This window comes from Habropoda laboriosa, unplaced genomic scaffold (genome assembly GCF_001263275.1).
Source record: "Habropoda laboriosa isolate 0110345459 unplaced genomic scaffold, ASM126327v1 scaffold1094, whole genome shotgun sequence".
Taxonomy (NCBI): Eukaryota; Metazoa; Arthropoda; class Insecta; order Hymenoptera; family Apidae; genus Habropoda; species Habropoda laboriosa.
The window spans coordinates 35,927-63,737 of record NW_017101162.1 but is presented as its reverse complement, the minus strand read 5'-3'; the positions used below and the strand labels follow the sequence as shown (position 1 = coordinate 63,737).

The 27,811-nt window shown below is 39.2% G+C and overlaps 1 protein-coding gene across 5 annotated transcripts; it reads left to right on the top strand.

Annotated features, from left to right (window-relative positions):
- LOC108578040 (tyrosine-protein kinase CSK-like) lies at positions 1 to 27,811 on the top strand. 5 transcript variants are annotated; one of them, XM_017941287.1, is made up of 8 exons: positions 1 to 179; positions 2,899 to 2,945; positions 24,370 to 24,753; positions 25,892 to 26,545; positions 26,959 to 27,154; positions 27,252 to 27,338; positions 27,428 to 27,520; positions 27,597 to 27,811. In XM_017941287.1, exons 3-8 carry the CDS (start codon positions 24,398 to 24,400, stop codon positions 27,690 to 27,692), a joined length of 1,482 nt encoding a protein of 493 aa, XP_017796776.1. In that variant the 5' UTR covers positions 1 to 179; positions 2,899 to 2,945; positions 24,370 to 24,397; the 3' UTR covers positions 27,693 to 27,811. The 5 variants fall into 5 exon arrangements, with proteins under 5 accessions (XP_017796776.1, XP_017796777.1, XP_017796778.1 ...); XM_017941288.1 differs by lacking the exon at positions 2,899 to 2,945; XM_017941289.1 differs by lacking the exons at positions 1 to 179; positions 2,899 to 2,945 and adding an exon at positions 21,443 to 21,458.

The following is a 27,811-nucleotide window of genomic DNA, read 5'->3' as shown; positions in this document are numbered from 1 at the left end:
CTTTACTCGGGTCGTGTGTAGTAAAATGGCCGCCCGACCAAAGTGAGTGTGACGTTTCGTGAGGTGATTGTATCGTTGTTTTATGTGGTTTTTACGAATATTCGTTCATGTGACATAGTGTTATTGTGCTTCCTGTGTTTATCCGCAGGTCCGCGAAGAAAATCCGAGTATTCGATAAGGTGGGTAACATAATTTAGATATATTCGCGCGCAGGATAAAACTCTTACAATGCTAGTACACGTTAAAACTTTCTCAATTGTATGCTCTCAAGACGTTTGACCGACGAATACATGATAAAATAGTAAAAACTTGATTGTTCCGTTACATGCGTATAGTAATAATCGAAATTGCGCGAGTGTATAACGTAGATCGAACGTTATATTTCGAGTTGTTACTCTCTCCTTCTCAAGTCAAATCCAAATGTACCGAATGACAGAGAAATGACGCGTTCCGCTGCATTTTCTAACACCTCGTATCGATTTGGTGACAATATCGTCTCTTACTTTTCGGCACGTACCGCTCCGCAAAAAATATCACATGTATGCACGGAATCTATACTCTCGGTATACCGTGGATTTTTCGAGGTTACGGTATGTCCATGAGTTGTCCCTCAATTTTATTCTTCGAAATTCCAGCTAAATACCATGTAACAAATGAATAAAGAAACTCAAACAATCTCATGTTTCAATTCTACTTTTATTTCTGCTCATATCGCCGTTTGAATTAATATCTTTCTGTGATAACATATTATGTAATGTCCGTACATACTCATCGCTAATTGTCACAACAAGAAGAAAGGATTTCATACACGAAACGTACTGTGTATTAAGTCAAACATACATACGTTGCAATTTGTAGTTATATAACGTGCCTTATTAACAAGACGATAATTAAATTTCAAGCTTAACCACAAATTTCTATGCGCTATTATTAAAATAACGCCGCATCAGAAACTGTATATGTATGTTGAATCGATGTAGCGCAACGAAATGCTTTCCAGCGAAACGGAAACGAATCGATCGGCGAGAAGCATACAAAAATCGCGGCGTTGTACTCGAACATCCCAAAAGTGCGGTTTTAGTCGGTTGAATCGGTCCTCGGAATCGCGTAAACACTCTTCAAAAAGAGACAGCTTCATCGGCACGTAATAGTGTCAGCTTCGTTGCTCGGCAATAATCGAGCCGCGTCGAGGCACACACGTGTCCTTTGCATTCCAATTTTCCCGCCACGGTTTTTCTATCCTTGAGGTTCGTCCTTTTCGCCGTGTCTCCATGTTTCGATATTACCCATATTCCTTCGCGTTACGTGAAAGACAAAGATAGACATAGAGGAGGGGGCCTCGTGCGAACGATTAATACGTTTCCGAGGCGGGCGAAGCGGTTCATGCGAACTCGAGCAATTAGCAATTTGCTAATTACACGGTTAACGAACGGTACAAGGCATCTTTGTCGAATAATTCAGTCACAATGCTTAATTGTATGCTGTAAATGGGCTGGCTCTTCCTCCTGGGTTATATTACGCATATATATTTTTCCATGTGCGTCGAACGCGCACGGATGCATTCGAGGAAAAACGCACGCGTGTTCCCGCTGCACGCTGATCCACGGCCTGAACACTACCGCGATTCTCTCACGCGTGTTTCTTACCTAATTAATTCAGCCTTAAGCAGAGAGCTCGGAAGCGGAGTGAGAGGGAACGACCGCAACCTTGCGTTGAATGTTACGAGACGCTTGCGCCGAATGATTAAACCCTATCGGTTGGGGATATAAATATGTACTGCTCTCTATTTTGTTAAATCGTTGAAATTCATGTAGCTATATATGTATATTAGACTGTATGTTTTTTTATACGAACTTGATAGATTTATCTAGAAAATATTTGTTATATCACTTGCAGTATTCACTGAATAAACTTTGTAGGTTATATTTGCATTTATTTTTCGAGTTGTTTATGAGTCGTTATTTGAAGTAGCGATAACACTGTGTTATCGTGATTAATGACGTCGTTTGTAATCGGGTAAGCGGATTTTATGCATAATTTCTCTCCTTTTTTGTAGAAGATAAATATGAATTTAATTCAGCAACGAAAGTCATATCGATACTTGTTCAATTTTGATATGGTTTTATACAAAAAAGGTTAGGTTATGGAATAAAACACGGTTATATCGTTGCTCGTCTGTAATTTTACTCTTCTCTAAAAATCATGAATGAAAAGTGTATTTATTAGTTATAACTTATAAATAAATTATATGACAAATAAATCAACCGAATTCTTTCCTTTTTCGTTTACGTTCTTTAAAATCGTCGAAGTAAATGAAGGAACGAGTTTTTAATACAGGTTGATTACAAAGTAGACGATGTAGACTTACATATATCGTGATTCATTTCGCTGATACATCGGTTTATTTGCACGTTTATTTATCGATTTATCTTCGCAACATTTTAAACGCCCGAATGTAACATCTTTTAATACGCATATGGTACGGATATGTACCAGAAAGAGACTTTTGTTTGTTGTTTGCTTCAGTGGCTGTAGCTATTTTCGCTTTGTTCGGTATTTTAATTAGCAATTGAGCGTCTCGGTGAAACGCACGATCCCGTCTATAGTTAGTCTCATTAAATTTTGTTACGACATGCTCGTTTCCCACTCTTCCTTGCTATTTAAAAACGCATTAGAGTCCGGCCGGTGGTCGTTCCTGTTTTTTCGAAATTTCTAAAAAGGAATTTCGCTAGCTTCAGACACGATGGCAATTATTAGCAAGAATTCGTCGAGCACGACGAAAATAATTTCTTCTGAAAGGAAATTGTAAAATTTTTGTCGTACATATGAAAATTCCATCGATGCTTTCGGGGTTATCAATGCAATTTAATAAGAAATACGTTTTTATTATCGTTTCAGGGGGGGGGGCATATACCCTGATGATGGACAATCAGTCTGAAATATAGGTAAGACACAAAATTTTTCAATTATTCGATTATTTTGTCAATTTGCAAGCTATCGAAAAAGTGTAAGAATAATAAATATCGTATCAGAGTAAATGCCTAAATAATTATTTGTTACATAAAAACACATTTCCCTATTAATTTTATCATCTAGGGAATTTTTCATTTTCTATACCCGATGTTAGCTAATTAAGGCGGATTAGAAGAATCGATTAACGGATCGTTCTCATTGCATAGACGTTGCTTTTCCTTTTTATTTCGAAGACGCTACAAGTCGTTTTAATTAATATTTAAATTTAAACGTAACAAAGACTTTTCGAACGATACAAATTTTTCTGTTATTTAAAAATTTGTTTAAGCTACGAGATTTAGTAAGGAAGAAGAAGCTTGCAGTCTCTAAATCCCACGCAATAAATCGTTCACTATGTTAAGATTCATTGTGCAATATTGCATCAGAGCACTTAAATTTTATATCTATTTTATTGCACGATCCCAGGCCGTTCGTTATCGCGGAGCGCCTTTGCGTATTTTAATATCGAGCCTCTCCTCATTAGTAAGATTTTCAAGGGTGCTGCCCGCAATTGCAGCATGAATCATCTTGCTAGACTTTTGCTTCTATAAAAAATTCTCAGGGCAGCAATATATCCTTCACGATTCCTTATATTTCTCCGTGCTTTTACAGAAAGAAAAAATTATTCGACTATTATGATCCTTACGTGCATCATATATTATCGATAAAGTTTTCAAAAAGTTCATTTTGTTTAATATAAATTTTATTTCTATTAAAATTTTTTATTTCTTTAGAGAATTCTCCAAATTTCTCATTTCTTTAGAGAATTTTCCAAATTTTTCATTCCATCCACAACTCACTCTGCAAACGCACAGCGGTTCCAAGCTCAAAGTGGTGAACACGTACACTGGAACCGTCCGTATCGTTGAAATTGCTGAAAAAAGATACAGGCGAGAGGTGCAAATGCAAGCTTTGAACGACACGTTGAAGGAGAATTCTAGACTCGCGGTTAAATCCAAGCGAGTCGCCACGAAAGGAGCTGAAGTACGAAACCGAAGGCGATATTCAATGTGACCCAAATGCGATTTAAAGCGTTCGCGGATCTGTCTAGCGTTTCTCGCGAAGGCCAGAATCGCTTTTCCAGATTGTTGCGTTGCACACGCGAGATTAAGACGTCACGGTAAAGGTCCGTGTTGTGTGGGATTATCCGGGGACTTTTCAGAGAAGTGGTATTTGCATTTGCCATTAATAGAGGCTTATAAAGAATCGCTCTCGCCACTGTGCCGCGTTGGCGCATGCTCCGTAGATCCTTATCGACGTTGCTCGCTGTTTGTTCAACTGATTTTTAGATTTCTCGCTGTCGATAAAAACGCAGCTAAACAATCAAGAATGTAGAATCTGTGCGTAATGTACGATACGTTAATTTCGTGAAATCACGACGGTTCAAAATAGATAGAATTATCATAGAACATTTTAAGCGTATCTCGATCGTTATTTCACGAGCGACGTTCGAGATAACGATTATTGTTCCATTTATTTCTAATTGGAGCAACTTTCAGATTTGCTACAATTTCTCAACGCTTTGTTTTTATCATTTCTGCTTACATTCTTAAGATCTACGTTATTATCGTGTTCACCAAACGCAGCGAAACGTCTGCGCTTATGCATACGTAATGTGCGTTAAATATGCAAACTGTGAATTTTGTACGATGAGTTACATGCAGATAACAGTGGATCTATCAAGAGAATTGGCGCATCGCGCATACGTGACGCTGGTAGCAAACGTGCTGAGAATGAAACTTTTGCAATTTTAAATAGTTTTTTCAAACGAAAGGACTAACAACGATTCGGTTAAAAAAAATCTGTTCTTCTCTCTTTCTATCGGAATAATTCCTCCGTGTCCGTTTAACTGAATGACTAACAGAACATGTCGAAAAAGTTTCAAACACGAACCCTGTCAACACGGACCGACGCGAAAGAATTCTCAAGGATTAATTATCCATCGTTAAATTATGCAAGCTTAATCCCGTGTCTGGCTGCAATTCCGCTGCGATCTCCACGGTCATTAAGGAACGTACAGCCGCGAAATCGTTAGGAAATGCTTCCCGATATTAACGACTTCCTGGCCCGGCCCTGTCGACGGGTTTCCAGAAATTGCTCTCTTAAAATATAATTGCTACGCGTGGAACAAGAAGCTCCTTTGTAAAGTATGCGAGTCGCGTCGTTCGCGACGTCGTAACATCACGTCGTGTCGAAGGTTCCTACAGACACGATACAGGGTGAACCATACAGTGTAACTGCCTCTCTTACCTTTTTTTTCTTATTAGTGAACGTTTTTGTTTTTTTTACAGTTTTTAAGTGTAACTTCAATTTTTTTTTATATTTGATCACAGTTTGTTTTTTTTTTTTTTAATTTTTTCCCTGGTTCTAATTTTAAATAATTCTTCTTTTATGAAGTTCCAAGTTGGTATAGGTGAAACTGATACTCGCTTCGAAGAGTTGACGTGAAAGAAATTGAAAAAATCGAATGTTGAAAGTTGGGAAAAGCAGTAATTTGCACTAATTAGATGTAACGTATAGCTTGCTGCATTTAACACGTGACTGCATCTCGCGAATCGACAATTTTCTCTGAATTTCATCTTGCATGTTGTTTAATCTACCATTTGATGCTCTTTCTCTGCTGACTGTTGCACACCTTTTCTAAAATTGTGTTATCATGCATCTCTCACAAATGTACGCACACGTTCTTCAATAATTTACGACATCACAATATTAATTTGTAGCAAAAATTTTTTACGAAGCTTGATACTATCTCGCAAATCAAGAATTTTCTCTGGACTTCGTCTGGCAAATCGAGAATTTTCTCTGAATTCCATCTCGCATGCTCTTTATTCTACCATTTGATGCCCTTTCTCTGCTAATTTTTTCCAAACTTGCATTTCTACGCATCCCTCACAAATATACATACACATTTATTCATATTTCTCCAATAATTTACGACACTGCAATATCAGTTTATAAGAAACTTTTTTTTACGAAGCTTGATACTATCTCGCAGATCAAGAATTTTCTCTGAACTTCGTCTTCTATTCTACTATTCGATGCTCTTCCTCTGTTAACTCTTGCACATCTTTCCAAAAATTGCATTTCTACGCATCTCTCACGAATACGCGCGCACACCTGCTCATATTTCTCCGATAATTTACGACACCACGATATTAATTCACAGGAAAATTCTTTCTATCAATCCACTAACAACGAAAGTAACAAAGGTGAGGTCACGTTACGAGGTTCACCCTCTGCAAACCTTTCTCCGTTCTATCGTCTGGTTCCCTCTCGTCCCCGGTGCACAGCTTGATTAATCTTCGAACCTTTGCACGCGTCAGACTTCGCGACAGACGGATTTTTCTGGGTCACGACGTACTTTCTTCTCCCTGTTGTTCGTCTGCTCTATGAGCAAGTTCGCGTAAGCAGGTACACCAACCCCGCCTTCGATAACGATTCATCTCGGTTCTATGTGCCTCTCGTGTGAATCGTGTTACGTTACAATGGCGGAGATAGTTAGAAAGTAGTAAACGGAGAGCTGCTTAGAATCTTCCTGCGTTAACTGTAAGGACAGTCACTGTCCCCCTTTTTTACTCTCAATGCCTTTGCCGAGACGCGAGCCCGATTATCCCGTATCCGTTCGACGTGACTCTTAACCCTTTCGTGAATGGAGCAGTTTTTTTTTAGGAATTTGTGATTAGTTTTTTAGGATTTATCTAGCGATCATCGTGTCTGTAAAGGATACTAAGAATTTAGAGAAGAATTTTCAGAGTAATTGATACTAAATTTGGACCAATTTTTGTTCGAGTACTCAAGTGGGATTATGCGTCCCTATGGTCACGAAAGGGTTAAATCCTGAGTTAGTCTAATGGTGGTGTCTGACACATCCAACATTATAATTTTCTATTTATAAAATTCAACTTTAGAATTTTTCATTTCCGTTTTTATTCAATTCACTGATAAGTATTTCATTAATTTTTACCTTCTGTAGATAAGTATTTTTATTAATTTTTACCTTCTGTAGATAAGTATTTTATTAATTCTTAGTTTCTGTTGATAAGTATTTTATTAATTTTTAACTTCAGTTCATACAAATTTTATTAATCTCTAAAATATACTTATAAATATTAAATAATTTATTCATACTATCATTCTAGTCATTTCGAAAGCAAAAAGTGAGCTGCATTAAAGGCAAAAAAAATTCATCAGTAGGGTTAAGGTTGTTGCAAGTTTAACACCGTGTGAAAAAGTCTTTATATTCGTCACCCCTGTTAATGGAGCGTGGTCGACCATATCATCTCATTAGTGACAAAAATATTCATAAAATATTTTTCTCAAATTTCCACACCCACAATTTTTCATTCTCACCCCCCAGTAATTCACCGTAGACTACATTTTAATCCACCCTTTGTTTCTCCTTATCAACGTCCCTCCATTTCTTCGCCTGTTATCGTTACACTTGCCATGGAAAAAGTGCAACCGTTCCTCTCGGTGTAAGAAATCGTAAACGCGTGCAGTCTGCCGCGGGGTAATGCAGTAACGCCAGATGGAAAACGGCGGGTCACGGTACAGTAACGTGTACTGTTAAAGAGAAACACACCGAGCAAATCTGTCGAGCGTGCTCTTTTACTCCCTTCCTCCTTCTTTTCTTTCTTTCATTCCCTTCTTCCTCCGCTTCGTTCTTTTTTCCTTCTCTTTTTTATATATCCCAGTTTGCTTCTGTCCTCGCGTGCCAGGGATATTAATAGTGCTTGGTTACGAGACATCGGTGCGAATAAGCTTTGCATAAATTACGCGAAAAAGGGGAACACCGGGCGGTTCGACGATCGAGAATTTCGCCTGGCCTATCTTCGTCACAATCTACCCTCTGCTCGTTAACATAAATCTCGCTGCATCGTCGAAGACGGATAATCTCCCAGCGGGTTCGTTCGAGTCCTCTCCGTGGAAAGCAACAACGCGGCTCCCTTTGACCGATCTGATTTTCCAATCGGTTGCTCCCCGCCTTGCAAAACCGATTTACGCTCGCTGTGTCGCCTGGAACGGAGCTCTGCTACCTGAACACTTGAGGACGTTCGTTGCCTTTTATCCGCGATCATCGAACTATCGTGCAAGAATGGAATTAGCGGTATCGGGTTGCTCGGTCGATTCTTCGCGAATTTTCCTCCTCGCCGGATCGTTGTAAGATGCTGCGTGAATAGCTGTACGCTTGGACAGGTTTTTGCGGTTGTTGGAATGTGTGTGCTCCATTTAGTTTGGTTCAGAGATGGGCGAAATATTATTTCAAACAGTAAATGTGTAACTGTGAAAATTGAAACAGTTTATTTGGCGCGATAACTGTTTTAAATAGGATTTTATTCGAAGGATCTTTTTTGAAATACTGTATTTATGTCGATTTATTTTCGGTTTATTCGTGATTAAAAAAAGGAGTTTAAGCGATGCAAAAGCGATCCAGTGCGAATAATCGTACTGGAATTAAATATAAATTTTCTCTGCCAAATATTATGATTTTTTTTTCTATTATAACGTCATTTTCTTTCTCAACCCAAGATGAAGATATTTAATTTCAGGCTTGAGGTTAGAATAAAAATATTTTATTTGCCGAAATTTCGCTTCCAACTTGGAATAGCATTTTATCTGAACCGTGTACCATTCAAAATAGCATTTGAAATATCTCATCGATCGTGAAGATTTGAAAGGAGAGAAGCTCTGTTGAACGACCAAGTTGGAAATTTCAAAGGCTGTTTACGATTCGACGGTTCAATTCTCATTTCTAACCCAAGAAAACAATTTTTATTTTCTCCCTATGAAATTTCCATTGAAAATCATTTCTACGACGAAAAGCAACACGTTCTTCACAATCGCTAAATCAACATAAAATTCGAAGAGTTTCTCATTGACGTTAATAAACCTCCTTGGCCCGAACGGTACGCTTTGCCTACCCTTGATTACTATAATTAAAACGTGCATCCTCGTGGTATCTCGTACCACAGTCGATATAACAGCTTTTAATTAGCTTCAATTACAGATTCAATTAGTTGGCACGTTCGCAAGTTTATCCGGTTAGAAATCTGAAGGAAAAGTTACTCTGGCCATTTTACGAGTGGTCGTTTCACGCCCTGCGTTTGTCACTATCGTCCTGGTTGCCTTGCTTTCCTTGCCTTGCTTGCTTGCTTAGACTCGCGAACGCGAGCATTACGCTTTTCTTTTTTCCCTCCTTTTTTTTTTTCTCTCTCTCTCTTCTGTCGTTCTTGTTAAGCTGATATCTTTAGACGCGTGGAACGGGGCGAGGCACCTTGCGGTTTTCCTTGGAGGGGCGGAGAATGAGTGTTGAACCTCTTTGGACGCGGCCTACGTGCCGCGACTCTGTCGCGAATAACGACCGACACTATTTGGTTCTGCTAGTTTCGCAGCCTGCTTTGCCGCTCGTTTCCCCGCTCTGAAATTGGTTAAATCTTGTCGCGAGGTTTGTTACGACGTTGCGTGAATTCTCTCTCTCTCTCTTTCTTCGTTGATTGTTTCGTGGTATTGGCAGAATTGACGACGATTGAAAGGTGCATTGTCGGCGATAGGTGTTGGGATCGCCTGTTGCAGAAAGTATTGTATGATTTAAGTTGCATTTATTTGCAAGAAAAGGTATACTAGGTGTTAATTTATAACGAGTTTTTCTCGTAAACGGTAGATTTGTGTGAAAAGTAGAAGAGGACAAAGTTTCATTATTTGCCACGAATGGACTTTTCAAATTTGCAGTAATTTTTGCTTAGTGACGATATTACGATTTTTTTTTTTAAATCAACGGCTAAATTTTGTTTTATGATTTTGCAGTAAAACGCACTTTTAAATTTAAATTACATTTATTTGCAAAAAAGAGATATACGTACTGGGTGTTTACGCTATTAATTTCCAACAAGTTTTTCCCGTAAACGGTAGATTTGTGTGAAAAGTAGAAGAGGACAAAGTTTCATTATTTTTTGTGCACAATACGATGGCTTAAGTAATTTTTTTAATTTACAATAATTTTCGCGTAACGACGATAATAAGTTTTTTTTTTAATCCATGACTATAATTCTTTTTTATATCGTATGAAAGTGGTTGTCGAGAAAACTCATTTTCACAATCAATTATGTGACAATGTTTAATATGGCGTAATCTTTATATTTAGGTTTGCTCGACATTTAATAATTTTACATAATTACGGACATCAGTGTCCCTATTTTCATTAGAGCAGTTTAGAGTACCAATTTTTTTCGTTAACAAACATTTAATCTCAGAAAAGAGAATATCTTTTCGCGCCGTTTTACGGAAAACCTTCGAGCAAGTTCTTCTAAACACGAGCAATTCTTCCCGAGGAATTCTATACTGTTATTCATTTAGAACTGCTTCGGCAGTTCTCGTATTTACAGAATAAGCACAGTGTTATTTTTAGAAAGGCATTAGTGTAAGTGTTTCCTATGCAGCGTTGGAAGAAATTGAATAAGGCGTGGATGGTTGGGTGGATGCGTTGGAAGATGTCTATCTGCTCGTATGAATGGCAGAGTGCACCGCGTTTCCTTTCTACTAAATTGTTCATCAAGTTTCTTTTATTATTCCTACGTCCTATCATTTTCTACACAATACACACTCTCCCGCGTTAACGAACTCGGCGTACGTTTAATTTATTATTCAAGAGAAAGTGCATATATATATATATTATCTTCATTCCGAGCAACTGAATCTCGTCCAAGTGTTACGTACAGTAGAATCGAGATAAAAGAAAAAACGAGATATTTATATTGTTTTACATTCAGATGTAACGTATCGTTCAAGGCCACTTCCCAGATTGCAAACTGCATCGTCGTTACTCGATACATTTTAGACAGAGAGACTGTAGCTCGCTTTCTCCGTCGAAGAAATAAGCACAGGGCGGGGCAAACACGGTGAAAAAAGACGCTAGATAGTAAATTAACGGTGGGGATGGAAGGTAGAGCTGTTACTTAAGAGATACCCGGGTAAATAGAAATTATCATGAGATGAGACAGCTGAAAGTAGATATCTATTATTCCTCAACTGTTTCGGCAGAGGTTTCAAAACGATATTGTGTAGGGTACAGGTGCACTTTGACACGTCGGGATCTGTTAAGGCGTGTCCTGCAGCCGGATTTATGGCAGCGAGTCAAGTGGTCGCCGTCGCAGGCAAATATCGTTTCCTCAAAACAGCACAAGTGTTTATTGCGTTGCCTGCGACACTTAGTCCCTAGGGCCAGACCCTGCCATAAATCCTGGAGTCTCCGAAGGGAAAAATAGAAAAGTGGCCCACGACGCCACTAGTGGCTTCCGCGGATGGCATCAATTGGAACGGTACTACGCCACCATAGTGGCGTTCCGCCGAGACCCTCTATTTTTACGGAACGCCACTGTAGTGGCTTTCGCGGATAGCACCAATTTGGACGGTACGACACTATAGTGACTTTCGTGGATATCATGATTTTCGACGGTATTATACGTTTTTTGCTTTATTTCGCATTTGTTTCGCCTAAACCACATTTCCTGGCAATATCGAAGATAAAAGAATCGTCATGAACGGCTTTTGTGCCATCCGCGGCCAGGCGCGCCGTCCCAGGGGTACCCACTTGCGGGCGAGCGCGCCGCACCTAAAAGGTTAACGAAGTCTAGAAAAGCGGAGATTGCGTCCACCGAACACTTTCTCCGGTCGTTGTTCACCTCACCCTAAGATAACGCGCTAATGGAGGGAGGTTGCGATGCACCGGAGTAAACTGATTGGTGATGTTAGAAAAGGAAAAATGGGAGTCTCCGTCGAGGGAAACCGCGGAGACTCCGCCAGAAAGACTTCGCACCTCGCAGAGTAGACTCTAGACCTTGAAACAAGTCAGAACATAGACTACACAAATAAAACTTGGCGTTTCAACCAAGAAGCTGGTCCTTCGTAGCCTTAGACCAATAGTCGGCACAAACGTGCAAAGCTCAGCAACGCTTGAACGATCGAAAGATCAACCGCAAGCCCTAACATTATCGTTGCATCGCTGTCGCGACCGATCCGCATTTCTTTGCCCGGGGAACCACCAGCGGTAGTGGCCACCGAGATTTCGACTGTTTTATGTGCATATTCGAGTACTCGTGAGATACCCGGGTCGATCGGGTTATTTTCATCTACCCGGGTACATCATGGGTACTCGAATACCCGGCTCAAAGTAATAGCCCTATTGGAAGGCTAAGTGTCCTTGAAGGACCGTTTGATTTTGGACGTGAAATAGCCGTCGATGGTCGATCGTATGTATGTATTGAAATCGGACACTGCGTGTTTCGCGTGTTTCGACTTTATTGCAGCGCAATCTAATACAGTATAGGACAACTGCGTTGAGTTCAACGTAGGTATTACAAGTGTTTACGATAGCGATATTACGCGATAATTCGCGAAATGTCATAATAGAGCGTTCAGATGATATTCGAGAAGGACGTGATGTAACGAAGATTGATAGCGGTAAAATATCAGATTAATCTGAACGAACCCATGTGTTGTTGCTTATCAGATTGCATCGATGTATGATTTTTTTTTACTATTCAAGGGTCGTGAGGCATCTCCGTAATGGAGAATTTATGTTGTTATTGTTGTTGCTGTGCCACGTGTAGGTGATACGATTGTTCTCGCCAAATATGGGAGTACAGGTGATTTGATGTAATAGATGATAAGATACAATCTATGTAAAATGTGTATAAAGTGTTGAAATTGATTAGACTTATCATAGATTGACATAGATTGAAGGCTCGATTTTTAAAAGAGACAGTTTTTTTTATTATCATATCAGCAATTAGATTAGAATTCTATGAGCTAATTGCTGGCTTGGGTAGACTAAATCTCTCAGCTAATTTGCATAAAAGATCGATACAATTGTTCCCAACAAATATTGACGAATGTCTGATTTGACGAGGCATTTACCAATTTTACGGATGTGAAAATCATGGTACATTCTTACAGCATTAAATGATAGAAAGTTATTATAAATATTAGTAAGAACCAACGGTGTGTATGCTTGAAAGTAAATATCAAGTTTTTGGATTCTTATCAAATTTTGATCTGCATGTGATTTAACGAAACATTCGCTAATTTCATGGATGTGAAAGTCACGGTACATCCTTATTGCACAAAATTACAGAAATCTGCTGCAAATATTAGTAAGAATCTCATTGGTAAATATTGAGTGCTTTCAAGAGCTGAGCTCTTGGTATGCGTTTCCAAGGGAGCAGAACTTACAAAGCACCCTAATATCGACTTAACAGTTCTCATCTGGAATTAGCTTTCGCAAAGCGTGACCTACGAACTTGGTAAGCGCCGTTCAATTGAGCCATTCGACAGCATGTTCGATTTATCGCCGGGCAATAGAAACGATTCTGTTCGCGCCCGCGAACAAGCGATCGCGTTTACCTTTCCTATCAGGCTAATTCCCGAAGCAACTCGCCGCTTTTATTGATCGTAACAAAGAATTACAGGCGCAGTATTTCGTGCAAACGCGAGTGCATGGTCGGCGGCGTCATAGTCTCTCGAACGCACGATCTCCTATCGTGAAAATCTCCCGAGATAAACTCGTTTCGCGTTTACTCTTCGCTTTACTTCCGCTTGAGAATCCTCGTTGTTCGCGTTTAGGTTTTACGGTCGCGTAATGTGCTCTCGTGAGTGTTATTACGCCGATACGGTTTGTAGTTCCGAACTCGGCATTAGACGTGCTGGTGGCTATTAAAGCGGCTCGATAACGTTAAAAGAAGAAGTTGATGTAACGTATGTGAAAGAAATAAAAGTAAGAATGTAAAGAGAAACGTGAGTTAACGCGAATCAGAAACGTGGATGATTTTGAAGCGAACCGAGTTGAGAAATACAATTCTTCCGGATAGGGTGGTTCGATTTAACCCTTTCGTTACCATTGGGATGCAATGTCCCTCTTGAATACTCGAACAAAAATTGATCTCAATAAAATAAGAGTAGTAAAGGTAAAATAAGTGAAATAAAAGATGCAGATACGTAAAAAACATTTCTTGGAAAAAGGAATTGTGTCACGAAAGGGTTAACACATTCTCCGCCACGTGTACTACTCTGTTGAAAATTTATCGGGCTTTCATTAAACGAGTAAGTATGATTTTCGACTCGATGCTAATAAATGAGAAATTCTTGAAAAAAGGAAAAAAATAATTCCGTGACGAAAGGGTTAACATATTCTGTGCCCACGTGTACCACTTTGTTGAAAATTGCATTAAACGAATAAGGCTGTTCTTCGATTCAATACTAACAAGTAAGAGAAACCCTTAAAAAAATAAAATAAAATAATTCGGTCGCGAAAGGGTTAACGCATTCTGTGCCCACGTGCACCACTTTGTTGAAAATTGCATTAAACGAATAAGGCTGTTCTTCGATTCAATACTAACAAGTAAGAGAAACCCTTAAAAAAATAAAATAAAATAATTCGGTCGCGAAAGGGTTAACGCATTCTGTGCCCACGTGCACCACTTTGTTGAAAATTGCATTAAACGAATAAGGACGTTCTTCGAATCAACGCTAATAAATAAGAAATTGTAAAAAAATAAAATAAAATAATTCGGTCACGAAAGGGTTAACGCATTCTGTGTCCACGTGCACCACTTTGTTGAAAATTGCATTAAACGAATAAGGCTGTTCTTCGATTCAATACTAACAAGTAAGAGAAACCCTTAAAAAAATAAAATAAAATAATTCGGTCGCGAAAGGGTTAACGCATTCTGTGTCCACGTGCACCACTTTGTTGAAAATTTCATTAAACGAATAAGGCTGTTCTTCGATTCAATGCTAACAAACAAGAAATCCTCAAAGAATCCAAAATAAAATGAAATAATTCGGTCTCGAAAGGGCTAAGCTACTCTCGCAATCGCCGTCTTAAATGAAGCGTCATCGTGCGGAACAGTGTGAAGTGGCGAACGCTGGAAATCGCGCGTCGTTTCCAGCTGGGTGATGCACCGTGTGCAATCGAAACGCTTATTACCCGAGGCCGGTCACGTTATACCTTTTCCTCGGTCTGAACGCCACCTGCGTCGCTGATGCGTGCGATCCACGTCCCCGAATTTCCGTTCGTCCCCGCTAATTGCTACGGCTAACAAGGAACAGCTGGCTAAAGAGGCTGGCTGGCTTCCCTTGGCGAAGCACTTCGTGAGAAGTTCGTCCGGCTTTCGGTGTCTTTCGTACGGATTTGCATAGATAACTCCCTCTTTTTCCCACGAGACGCCCTGAATCGTAAGAATTGGTGAATTTTCAAACACTTGTTGCGTCTGCTCCAAGAGAGAGAAGAGCTTAAGGTTTTAGCGGGTATTTCTTCGTTGATGGTATCACTCTTTATCGTCCCGTTGCTTACCGGAAGTGAAGCATCCACCCGGTGGGCCAGGATCTTCTTTATCCTGTAGTTCATAGGATGGAATAAAGACACGAAAGTGTGGGGAATTTATGGCGAGATGGTGGGCTTATTAGTATTGAATATTCCGGTTTTACCGGAAGCCGAGGGAATTTACATAGCGATGAACGTTTTTAAGACAGTTGAATCGGAGTTTCTCTTTTTTTAGAAGTGTAAAATTTATTTGTAATTGAGAGTTTATTTTTATGGACAAAAATTGTAAATATTGTACAATTAAGAGTAAGTGAATATTTTATGAATTGAAGTTTCTCTTTTTCAATGTATAATTCTTTTTAATTAAGAGGCTATTTTTATAAAGAAAGAAGATAAACGTAGTAACGTATATAGAGTACCAAAATTAATAGTAAGTGAATATTTCATGAATTGGAGTTTCTCTTTTTCAATGTAAAATTCCTTTTAATTAAGAGTTCACTTTTATAAAAAAAAAAAAGAAAGAAGATAAATATAGTATTATTTTACGAATTGCAGTTTCTTTTTTCTACGTAAAATTCGTTTTAATTAAGAGTTCACTTTCATAAAAGAGATTACAAATATAGTAAAGTAGAAATTATAAATGTAGTAAAATCAATGGCAAGTGAATATCTGAAAAATGGGAAAACTGTGGTTTACAACATTCTACAAGTTTATTCAGAAATTATGAAGTTGCTTTGGCGGCCTGTGTGGCTAATATTTCCCAAGTTGAACTCATCAATATTCCATTGTTTAGTTACTCTGAAAACAGTGTTATCGGGGGGTTTCTATGTAGCTGCACAACTCCGATTACCACTAATAAATTTTGATACACTCTCTATGGGCAAGGTATTTAACCAATTTTCCGTATATTATCAAACACACCGAAAACATGTGCACAGCCTTTGATAGATATTCCCGTATTAAACTCTTTGCTCTAGCATCCATAATGAATGCCTTCTTTGTACGTCGACCTCGAAGTTGCATTCCTTCCATGATTTATTACCGAAGATCAGTTTACATTTTTTCCCTCTTTTTTTTTTCACTTTTTAGTCATCTCACGATGAGACTACGGAAAGTGTATCATTAATAAAATCGGAGCAATCATAAATTAGTCGAATGATCTTTGTTTATTTTCTCTATGTACACCGAAGGAGGTGAAGAAAAGTTTGTTCTTTATCGTTAACTAGTCATCGATGATGTTTTAGAATCACCGGTGAATTTTCGTTTCGTAAAAATCGAAGCAATCGCGCTAAAATTACGCAGAATTAATTAGTCGTCGATGATATTTCAGATGCGTTATAAATTTCTTTTTTTTCTCGTAAAAATTGAAGCTTTCTAAAATATAAGGAAAAATATCAAAGAACTTGTTTCTGTTTCAATGAAACCTGGTCAAGGTTCTCTGAATCATTGCAACGCGTTACACTTTTTCCGGTTTGCTGAGGAAATGATTCAATTGAATTGAATTACATTACGTACTATATTACAAACTGGTCATATTCATTCAACAGAAGAAGCATTATGCTCAAAGTGCAAGCAAATAAACGACAGCCTGATCAATGACCAACACGTCCCTATATTCGATGTATTCGAATGTTTTCTAATTTTCTCCACTTTTACAATTTTTTAAGACAATTTTCAATTTCATACGCACAACCTTCGAGCACGATAAAACAGTTTTTTTGACGCAAGAAACTTGGGAAAAAGTTTCTTCATCTCGTATCAATTAACGCTGAAAAATGTCCTGAGTCAAAACGAGCCATCGGTAACTTTCCAGAGGTGAATTTTTATGTAACCGAAACCTCGTTAAAAGAATTAGATTCGTACCGATAAAACTGGAAGCATACATGCAGAGAGAACAAAGTCAGAAAGTTGCAAACGAGTATCGAACGTTCACTTTTTCTGGAAAGTTTCGTTTTCGGGCACATTTCGACCCATTAAAAATTATGACGAAACGGTGATTAAAAAAGGACGCGTTGAACCGAGGTGGAGAGTACACGCACGCTCTCGACGTGAAAGTTCGATTCGAGCGTGGACGCGTGACACGCTTTATTCGAAATTCGAAAACGCGGACAATAAAACGTGGCCATTCATACTTACGTAATGACGTTCCTCGTATTAGTATGTCCGGCCGCGGCTATATATTTTCACGTGACATAACGTGCTCGTCATAGACACCGGCCAAGGATAAACACCGGTTGAATTATTCAATGTTTGCCCGTGCAACGGATTTGTCACTTCTGCTACTGTTGCCGTCGGCGTATGCCATAGAAATCGACGGAATTTCATTTCCAATTGCCTATGAATAAGGGAAACCGTGGAAACATCTCTGGACAATTTTTATCAGTCCTACGAGAACTCGGGGATCGGTTTGTAGAACGACGCAGGAGTGTTTAATTTTGAGGGGAGACGAGAGGGTTTAAGTGTTCTTTAACCCTTTCATGATCGAATTATTTTTTTTTTCAAAGAATTTGTAAAGAATAAATAAATACTAAATTATATATCAATTATAGCATTAAATTAAATAGGGATAGTAAATTTGGACGAATTTTTGTTCAAACACTCAAGTGGGACTTGTTACACTAGTAACGAAAGGGTTAAGGTGAAATTTCGAATTGCTGAGCTGTATTTTTATTTTATGTCTTCTTAACCATGATTTTTGAAGAATTTTCTGCGTGGAAAAATGTTTGATTTTTCCAGGGAGAAATTCTGCGTCGTGTGATGGGAAAGATGATTGCTCATAGTGGTGAAAAGTGAATAATAGAAAGTCCTGATCCATCGAATTATTTCCTAGAACGTATTATCGCTCAAATTGCGGGCAATAACGTTTCATTAGCATCCTTTTGCATAATGCAACATGGTGCATTCTACTTGCATCTGGTTGGGGCAGAAATATGGATATAATAAGAGGAAACGTTTAGACTTCTTTCGTACATTTACCTTATCAATAAATATTTAAACATTTTATCCTCAATTTCATTTTTTTTAATACTATAAAATATCAATATCTATAAAATACTAATACTATATTTCATTTTTCTGCACTTTTCAAACATCAAAGTTAATCGTTAAATATCAACCCTTCTATAACCCCATTTTTCTTCGTTCACGAAAAGAAAAGTTCCAGTTGATTACAATTTTACATTTCGACGATAGAAGCAAGAATTAATAATCGTTATAAAAAAATTATCTCGTAACAATGCAGTAGTACAGGAATAAAAAAATAAAATAAGACTGGTAATGTATAAATAAATGGATACGTAACTTCCAAGTCACACGGCGTTGTAAAGGGTTGAATAAACAAGACAGTACAAGTTACACATTCGCCGACTCTCCGTCTGCGTACAAAAGTTGATTGCATCCAGAGCGGAGGATATAATACGGTTAGCATAAAATAGGTTTCCAATCCCTGCATCTTGGTTTCCATTGTTTTATCCGCGGACCAGCCGCACAACAGACCGCTGGACAGACGTTACGATATTCCTCTGTGTCACGAAGTGTCTCAGTTACAAAACGCAGCAAAGTTTATAGGAAATGGTAATCTAAACCACGGTGTGCTTCGCAAGCATACTGCAACCGCAATGGCTGACATTCGCAGTGCTTTGAACAGCACACGCTCTCGAACCACCGAATGTTTTTCTCTCTCTCTCTCTCTCTCTCTCTCGCAAATCTCGTTTTCCAAGCGTTGTGGTACCTTTCCTTTACTATTAGATTGCATCCAGAGCGGAGGATATAATACGGTTAGCATAAAATAGGTTTCCAATCCCTGCATCTTGGTTTCCATTGTTTTATCCGCGGACCAGCCGCACAACAGACCGCTGGACAGACGTTACGATATTCCTCTGTGTCACGAAGTGTCTCAGTTACAAAACGCAGCAAAGTTTATAGGAAATGGTAATCTAAACCACGGTGTGCTTCGCAAGCATACTGCAACCGCAATGGCTGACATTCGCAGTGCTTTGAACAGCACACGCTCTCGAACCACCGAATGTTTTTCTCTCTCTCTCTCTCGCAAATCTCGTTTTCCAAGCGTTGTGGTACCTTTCCTTTACTATTTTTTCTTTTAAACAAACGAAAGAATACGAACTTTTATCCGGGAACGTGTGCTTGACTTTAAGAAACATCGTGTCACGTGGATTGCCGGTGACTCACGATGTTTACGATGGAAACGAGACTTTTCGCAACAGAATTTCAATGTCTTTCCTTGTTTCTCTTGTTACGTGAAATAAGAAAATTCCGACGGGATCGCGAATTCATCGCAATTCGACATTGTCGGGTAATTTCAGTTTTATTTTCTTTCTGTTACTATTTGTGTCTCGAGGAATTTATGTAATTTTCAGAATTGTGAGCTTTTCTCATTCTTGGGGAGAGTAGAGATTTTGGGGAGCGTGGAAATTTTAGGGAGAGTAGAAATTTTAGGGAGAGTAGAGATCTTAGGAAGAGTAGAGATTTTAGGGAGGGTAGAAATCTTAGGGAGAGTCGAGATCTTAGGGACAGTAGAGATCTTAGGGAGAGTCGAGATCTTAAGGAGAGTAGGGATTTTAGGGAGAGTAGAGATCTTAGGGAGAGTAGGGATTTTAGGGAGAGTAGAGACCTTAGGGAGAGTAGAGATCTGAAGGAGAGTAGGGATTTTAGGGAGAGTAGAAATTTTAGGGAGAGTAGAGATCCTAGGGAGAGTCGAGATCTTAAGGAGAGTAGGGATTTTAGGGAAAGTTGAGATCCTATTTGTGTCTCGAGGAATTTATGTAATTTTCAGAATTGTGAGCTTTTCTCATTCTTGGGGAGAGTAGAGATTTTGGGGAGCGTGGAAATTTTAGGGAGAGTAGAAATTTTAGGGAGAGTAGAGATCCTAGGGAGAGTCGAGATCTTAAGGAGAGTAGGGATTTTAGGGAGAGTAGAGATCTTAGGGAGAGTAGGGATTTTAGGGACAGTAGAGATCTTAGGAAGAGTCGAGATCTTAAGGAGAGTAGGGATTTTAGGGAGAGTAGAAATCTTAGGGAGAGTCGAGATCTTAGGAGGGATTTTAGGGAGAGTAGAGATCTTAGGGAGAGTAGAGATCTGAAGGAGAGTAGGGATTTTAGGGAGAATAGAAATCTTAGGGAGAGTAGAGATCTTAGGGAGAGTAGGGATTTTAGGGAGATTAGAGATCCTAGGGAGAGTTGAGATCTTAAGGAGAGTAGGGATTTTAGGGAGAGTAGAGATCTTAGGGAAAGTAGAGATTTTAGGGTGAGTAGAAATTTTAGGGAGAGAGAGATCTTAGAGAGAGTAGAATGCGATATCAAAGTTTGGCCGCCCATTTCCGAAGCACCCTATATAAGACGTACAAAATGAACATTTTCTTCAGCTAAAGTATAGTATTTGAACTGCAAAATATTGCAATTTAAATCGACGGCCAAATGTCCATAGGGCCAAATTTTTAAAACCACGCAAAATGGCACTCATTTTCAACTTCAGCGACCTTAAAAACACCCCCAAAAGGACATCAAAAATTTTGCATCATAATGTTACTATATTATATTCCTCTCCTCTTCTAAATACACAAAATATTCAAAAATATGTAAAGTGTCCTATCATTGTGTCCAATATACTGTATTCCTCACGAACAGCGAAGAGAAGATTTCCTTCGCGAAATGGAAATTTTGTACCTCCTTGCGTCTAACTATCGCGAATAATAGTTTCGTATGAAATGACGTTGGAAAGAGGGAAGAAGAAACCGCGGTTTACACGAAGCCACGGAAATTTCCTTTGCTCTCGATCACGCGAGCGAGCCGCAATAGCAAACACACGCGGGATTAAGGACATCGCGCGAATCCACGCGAACGAGCGGAAACCAAACGATGTTACTCGGGAGTAGTATGCAGAGGTGGTGGTGGTGGTTCGAACGAGCATGTTCGTTGGTTGGTTTGTCGGCCGTTTCGAAAATACACACGGAGTGATTCACCTTTCACGCATGTCCGTCGTCTATCGGTGTCTAGCGCATTATAATGCGGACGGAACGAGCGGATAGTGCGCGCGTTGGAACAATGGCCACTTAAACTAACTGGCTGATTAAATGCTCACCTCAGTCACCGCGGATGCACGATTAAATATGGTGCGTACCGTGCTGCACGCTGTGCTCGATCACCTTTCACGGGGAAAACGTTTTCTCACCTACTATCCAGTGTCCATGGCGAAAGATTTAGTAATGGACGTTTATGCGCAAGTGTAAATGAAGTTTTTAGAATGACTGGGTTTTTTTTTTCGGTCTGGTGTGCGTTTTGTTTTGTGATGTAATTTAGTTTGGTATATATATATTCTCGTTTGCAAATTTTGGGATGTTTATTGGAAGTAACGTAAATTTAATAGTTGTAAAATTATTAGGGCAGGTGCATATGTGAGAGTTTTTCAAGATATGTGCTCTCGAGAGTAGTCTCAGATTGTGTGTCCAGTTGTACATTAATAAATTTGGTTCTTGAGAGTAACTCGCGATAGTTTTTTTTATAAAATTATTTTCAGAGAGTTTTTTAACATTGTTGCTCTCGAGAGTACTCTGAAATTGTGTGTCCAGCTCTCTGCGAGTACTCTCAATGCGGTGTATATTCACTGATTTTGACTCTCGAGAGCAATTCGCGATAGATCACTATCAAATGATAATGTACCCTTGGGATTTAAAAAATATTACATATTCAGTCTGCAATCTCGTAAAATGGTTCTAACTTCGGAGAAGAAATTGAGACTTCAAACATTTAATATTTTTTGCAAGAACATAATGTTGTTTTAATAATTATGAATGACGGTGTCTGTTACGCTTCGAATGAACAGAGCATTGTATTAGGCGCGTAGTATGAAATGTCGGATTTCTAATCGTTCGTAAGTGATGACACGAGTGTTGGCATGTTCCGAGTTCTTTCGCGTTAACGTAAAATTTATGTAATTCTTGGCAAGTGACTGTTGGTGAATCCGAAGCTAATGTTTGTTTGAATTTAAGAAACAATTTTCATTTTCCCTGGAAAATGTGATATTTCATGTCAGACGATCCAATAGTTGAGAATGTGAAGTTGAGTCGATTTGAGACGATTCTTTTTTCTTGAAAATCAGTAGATTTATTAATACATTCATTTCGGAATTAAAAATTTCTAATTAATATTCTTAATTTTAACTCCCTAATTTCTGACTGAAATTCTCAAATTTCTAACTATGTATACGTATATTTATTTATTAATTTATTTCGCCAATGAAACATTCGAGGGTCCCCACAGTTAAAATCCATTTCTCACGCGACAATTTTTATTATTCCACGAAATATCCTACTGTTCAACTAAAGGCGAACTTGCATGTTATGAAACCGTTACAAAACTAAAATAGTAGAATCGCAGGAACACTTTCTGTAATTGTGCCAATTCAATGGAAACTGAGTTTCTCGCGTGGCAAGACACAAAGCACACCAACCAGAATCTTATCGACTAATTACCAAATATAGAATGAAATTATACGATTCGTTAGGCGTGCAGTTTGGTCTCTGAAAGGCAGCATTCGCGAGATCGGGACTTATCAAGAATGTTTCGGCGTACGGTGGTGCCGCGTTCGCTTCAGATATCTGGTTTCCCGAGTAACGACCATAAAGATTTGCCTCATCGTGGGGGACTCGGTTCGAGAGCATGTGGTTCCAGCGTTGATTTTGTCTTTGAGATACACGATAGCCGTGCTCCTTCTTCCTTTTTCGCTTTTTTTTTTTTTTTTCGTTTTTCGCCCTCCGCGTATCGGTTAACGATACATCGCGTTTCATGTTAACGCACAGAGATCGCACACGAGCGCGTTTTACTCGACGTAGCAGTGTCACGTTTGATCAACGTTTGTCGCCGGAGCAACTGTACGAATGCTTAAGTGAATCCTTATGCTAATGCTTCTAGGAAGTTCTGATTCTTCTATGGTTTTTCGTCGCTCGTGTATGCGTCAGTTCAGTTGGTGAACAATCGTCGAGATTTTCAACGAGAAAATGGGATACAGGTTTTATCGGACAATTGTATGACCTTTTTTTTGTTAATACTAGATCAATGAAATCCGCGAAAATGACAGATTTAGATTTTTTCACTTCAAGTTACAGAAATTACGGTGAATTTTGTTGAAATAAAGAAATAATTATACATGCCAACTTATTTTCTATTAATCGAGGAAAAGTAAGTGTTCGAATGTTTCACAAACGTGTATATTAGAAATGCCAAAGTGAACTGCAAAAAGTGTGCTAAAAATTTCGTATGGAGATTGAATGCAATTTGTTTCTTTTCCATTTTTATTATTTTAGTGAGTGGAATTTTAATTGCTCGCAGTATATAGGCTTATGCAGATTTTATCGGTACGTGTCCTGATGGCCAAATTCATTACGAACATTTCATCGGTACGTGTATCGCATAAGCCTTATTCACCGGACAATGAAAGACGAAATTGTAAGATGGATTTAATAAGTCCTTGACTTAGTTTCTGGAGATTGAGTGTGCAATGTGGTATGATTAAGACGTTGACCTTGTTCACGGAGAAAAAGGAAGTTGCAACGTGTAATAATACAGCGTGCGGTAGATAAATCTCGTCTATTTTGCATTTCAGTCTTAAAATTTACCGTTTCAAAAATGAAACTCGAACCACGCAGAGGAGAAGAACTCAAAATTAAATTCCCGCCTACGGCACAGTGCGCGAAAATATTCAAAACGCCTCCAGGCTTCGAGGGCGACGCGAGAAAATATTTAAAACCCCTATAGGCGCGAACACCGATGAAAGCGCCAAAGAAAAAGAAAATCAAAAGAAAGTGTTCGGGTCGTTCTAAAAGTTTGCTTAAAATAGTCCGCTAAAGAACGTGTCGAAAGGACATTTGTCCTTTCCACGTGGAATCGTGTCTGAAACACGCGGACACAAGTGGCGGGAAAAAAATATTTCGATCCGGTCGATTTTCAAGGAGAGCAGAAGCGTGCGACAAAGAGTGTGAAGCGTGGAAAGTGGGTGCTTAAAACGGTTTTTGTTGTCGTTTGCAGGTTCGCATAGGCCACTGCGGGAGTTGCGATGCCAACGTATCACAATGCGGGTGGCGGATACCCGAATGTGTCAGCGCCAGCGCGGCAAGCGAAGCTCGATGGCAATCAAAATCACCATACGATCCCCTCAAACGTAACGTCCCATCCCCTTATACAAAATAGCACGCAACACAACGTTCCTTCCAACTTGTCTGCAAGTAACATTCCGTCCCATCCAGTATCACCGACGATGACTACGCATTCGAACGTCACCTCTCCTAATATAACCAGTCACATGAACACCGGTTCGCCGCCGGTAATCCTCACCTCGAACGTCACGAATCCTAGCAATCCCGCTGCGTTATCGGTGAATCCGAGGCACGAGGTCAAACTGAACGCTATGCCGTACGTATTTGTTTCCTTGCACCCGCCAGTTTACTACGAAACGATTGGAGGATTCGATAGGTTTTCCTTCCCCCCCCCTCTCTCTCTCCACCCCGTTTACGAAGGATTTTTCATTGTGTCGGATAGTGAAAGCATCGGTACACCGTGAAAGTTCCGGTGTATTGTCACTTTGTTGGGTTTTGTTTAGAAAGTTCGCTGTAATGCTTCGGGAGTATCACTCTTTTTGTACGGTTTGGTAGCGCCGAGGATTCAACCCTTTTCAGGGTGAACGACGTCGCTCTCGTCGATGAAAGTTGTTGGGCATTTAACGTTGAGATAACTTAACGCGTTCCTTGCCACGGGAGAATTGCAAGTTTTCATCGAGATCGGTTAAAGAATAGTTTAAAAGAGTCATGTTTAACTATTGAAAAATGTTGATATCGGTGAAATTCTTGATACTTTGATTTTCGTTTGAATATAGGTCACTTAATTATCGTCTCTAGTTGTGGTGGTACGAGACAATTTTTATATGTAATTTAAACGGTTTCGAAGGGTGGACGAGATGGAAGAAATTTTTTTTTTATAAATGCCACATTTTCTATTTTTTTTTTAAAGTTACCTATGTTTTTTCGAACATGCTTAAAATGAGCTTTGACTCTAAAGTTTTAAATCAAATGCAAAACTCCTTTTCATTTTTTGCCATTTCTTCCATCTTATTCACCCTTTGAAACCATTTAAATTACGTATAAAAATGTTGTCTTGCCACAATAGCTAGAGAAGACAATTAGAATAATTTTGCATGAGCAAAATACACTCGACATAGTCGACACATCCCTAGAAATCTAGTCGAAGAATAAATTTTCTCGTTTAATGGAAATTCCGTTTCCCGAGTACTGCGTCATCGGTGATACACGTGTTCAGAATACAATAAAAACACGCTCCTCCAATTGTTTCGACCAAAGTGTTCCGTTCAGTTATTCTGCTTATACACTATAAGCGTAGGCTAGTATTCGAAAAGAAACAAGTGTATCGTGTGAAACACAAAGACTGGCATAAATGTTCCACATTCTTCAACATACATAATTCCCAAAACAAGAAAAATCACATTCGATCAAACCGCATCACGTTTGATACATAAATTTACTTATCACAATTCCAGATGGTTCCACGGAAAGATATCAAGGGAGACCGCGGAGCGATTGCTGCGGCCGCGCGAGGACGGCCTGTTCCTAGTCCGGGAATCGACGAATTTCCCCGGCGACTATACGCTGTGCGTGTGCTATCAAGGCCGTGTGCAACACTACAGAGTGAAATACAAGAACAATCAGTTGACTATAGACGACGAGGAGTTCTTCGAGAATCTCGCCTTGCTGGTAGAGCATTACGAGCAGGATGCTGACGGATTGTGCACGCAGCTGACCAAATCCCTGCCGAAACAGGGCAAACAGGACTTCTGTGTGGACCCGAAAGCGTTTGTAGAGGCTGGCTGGGTGATACAGACCCATGAATTAGAACTGAGGGAGTGTATCGGTAAAGGAGAGTTCGGTGACGTGTTGCTGGGAGTTTATAGAGGCGAGAGGGTCGCTGTGAAGATGCTGAAAGACAACAGCGAGGCTGCACAGAGGTTTCTCGCCGAGGCGAGTTTGATGACTTCGTTGATACACGACAATTTAGTCAAGCTGCTCGGCCTCGTTTTCAATAATGAACACATGTACCTGGTTACGGAGTATATGAGCAAAGGATCCCTGGTGGATTACCTGAGATCTAGAGGGAGATTGCACGTTTCCAAGAGGGACCAGATCAACTTTGCGTAGTACGTAGAAATGTGGATCGTGTTGGATTTAGGTTTCACAGGTCGCCAACGTTGATTTCTCGGAAACTTTCTGCTGAGGTGGATGTGTTCAGTCGTTCGTGTAGATACGAAGTGATTTATAAAATATATCGAAAGATTTTGCTTATGTTTCTTGTGCTTGTACGTGACATACCTGCGATGTTACTGTTAGCTTGAATAATTTGATAAGCGAGAATGTTAGAGATTGTAAATATTAATGGCGTAATCGCGAGGAAGCATAGTTTTCTTCTTAGTTATAGGTTGTATGTAATTGGTCAAATGGTTTTCCATCTATAAAAGTTTCGTTGAAATCAGCGCGTGGGGTACACTTTTACGTAAATCCCTTAGACACGAGGGAGAGCTGCTTTTTAAATATGCATTTTGTTCCTTTTCAGCGACACGTGCGCAGGCATGGCGTATTTGGAATCCAGACACGTAGTGCACAGAGATCTGGCCGCGAGAAACGTTCTCGTCGCGGAGGATAACTCTGCGAAAGTGTCGGACTTCGGTTTGGCAAGGGACGAAAATTTTTCTCTCGAAGGCGGAAAGCTGCCCATCAAATGGACTGCACCAGAGGCTTTAAAGCAGAATGTAAATATCACACTTGTGAAATTGCGATTTTGTGATAACTGGCTTTACGCGATCATGTTCGTGTGTAAACGTGATTTCGAATTTTTTTCATTTTCAGAAGTTTTCAAATAAGTCTGATATGTGGAGTTTCGGAATACTCCTGTGGGAAATTTATTCCTTTGGACGTGTACCATATCCACGAATTGTGAGTAGAATTTTGTCGTTTTATTTTTTCGTGATTTTATTTACATTTGTAATTTTAACGATTTTTTGTTGTTTTTTTTTTCTTTTCAGCCATTAGCTGATGTTGTAAAATGTGTGGAGAAAGGATACAAGATGGAACCACCTGATGGTTGTCCGCACGAAGTTTATGATATTATGAGACAAGTATGTATTAAGATACTTAAAAAGAAGAAAAAAAAATACAGAATTATTATTATTATTTCAATATTCTCTTAATTAGGCATGGGACTTACAACCTGAGAGACGACCTACTTTTTACGATATAAAGCTAGTGCTGGGTCAACTGAAAGCTGAGTACACCATGGGTGTGAACTAAGAAAAGGAAAATAGAAGGAGAATAGAAAGAACGCTACTTATTATTCGTAGACTCAATGTAGAAAAGACAGAAAAAACAAAAAACGGAATTAGCGTGTCCGGAACAATACTTTTTTTAAA

Bases quoted from the DNA above. Each gene is read 5' to 3' on its own strand.
- LOC108578040 (XM_017941288.1), top strand. From the start codon at position 24,398: ATGCCAACGTATCACAATGCGGGTGGCGGATACCCGAATGTGTCAGCG. The intron at 27,155-27,251 runs GTAAATATCACA...TTTCATTTTCAG, and splicing joins CAGAGGCTTTAAAGCAGAAT to AAGTTTTCAAATAAGTCTGA. The intron at 27,521-27,596 runs GTATGTATTAAG...TCTCTTAATTAG, and splicing joins TTTATGATATTATGAGACAA to GCATGGGACTTACAACCTGA.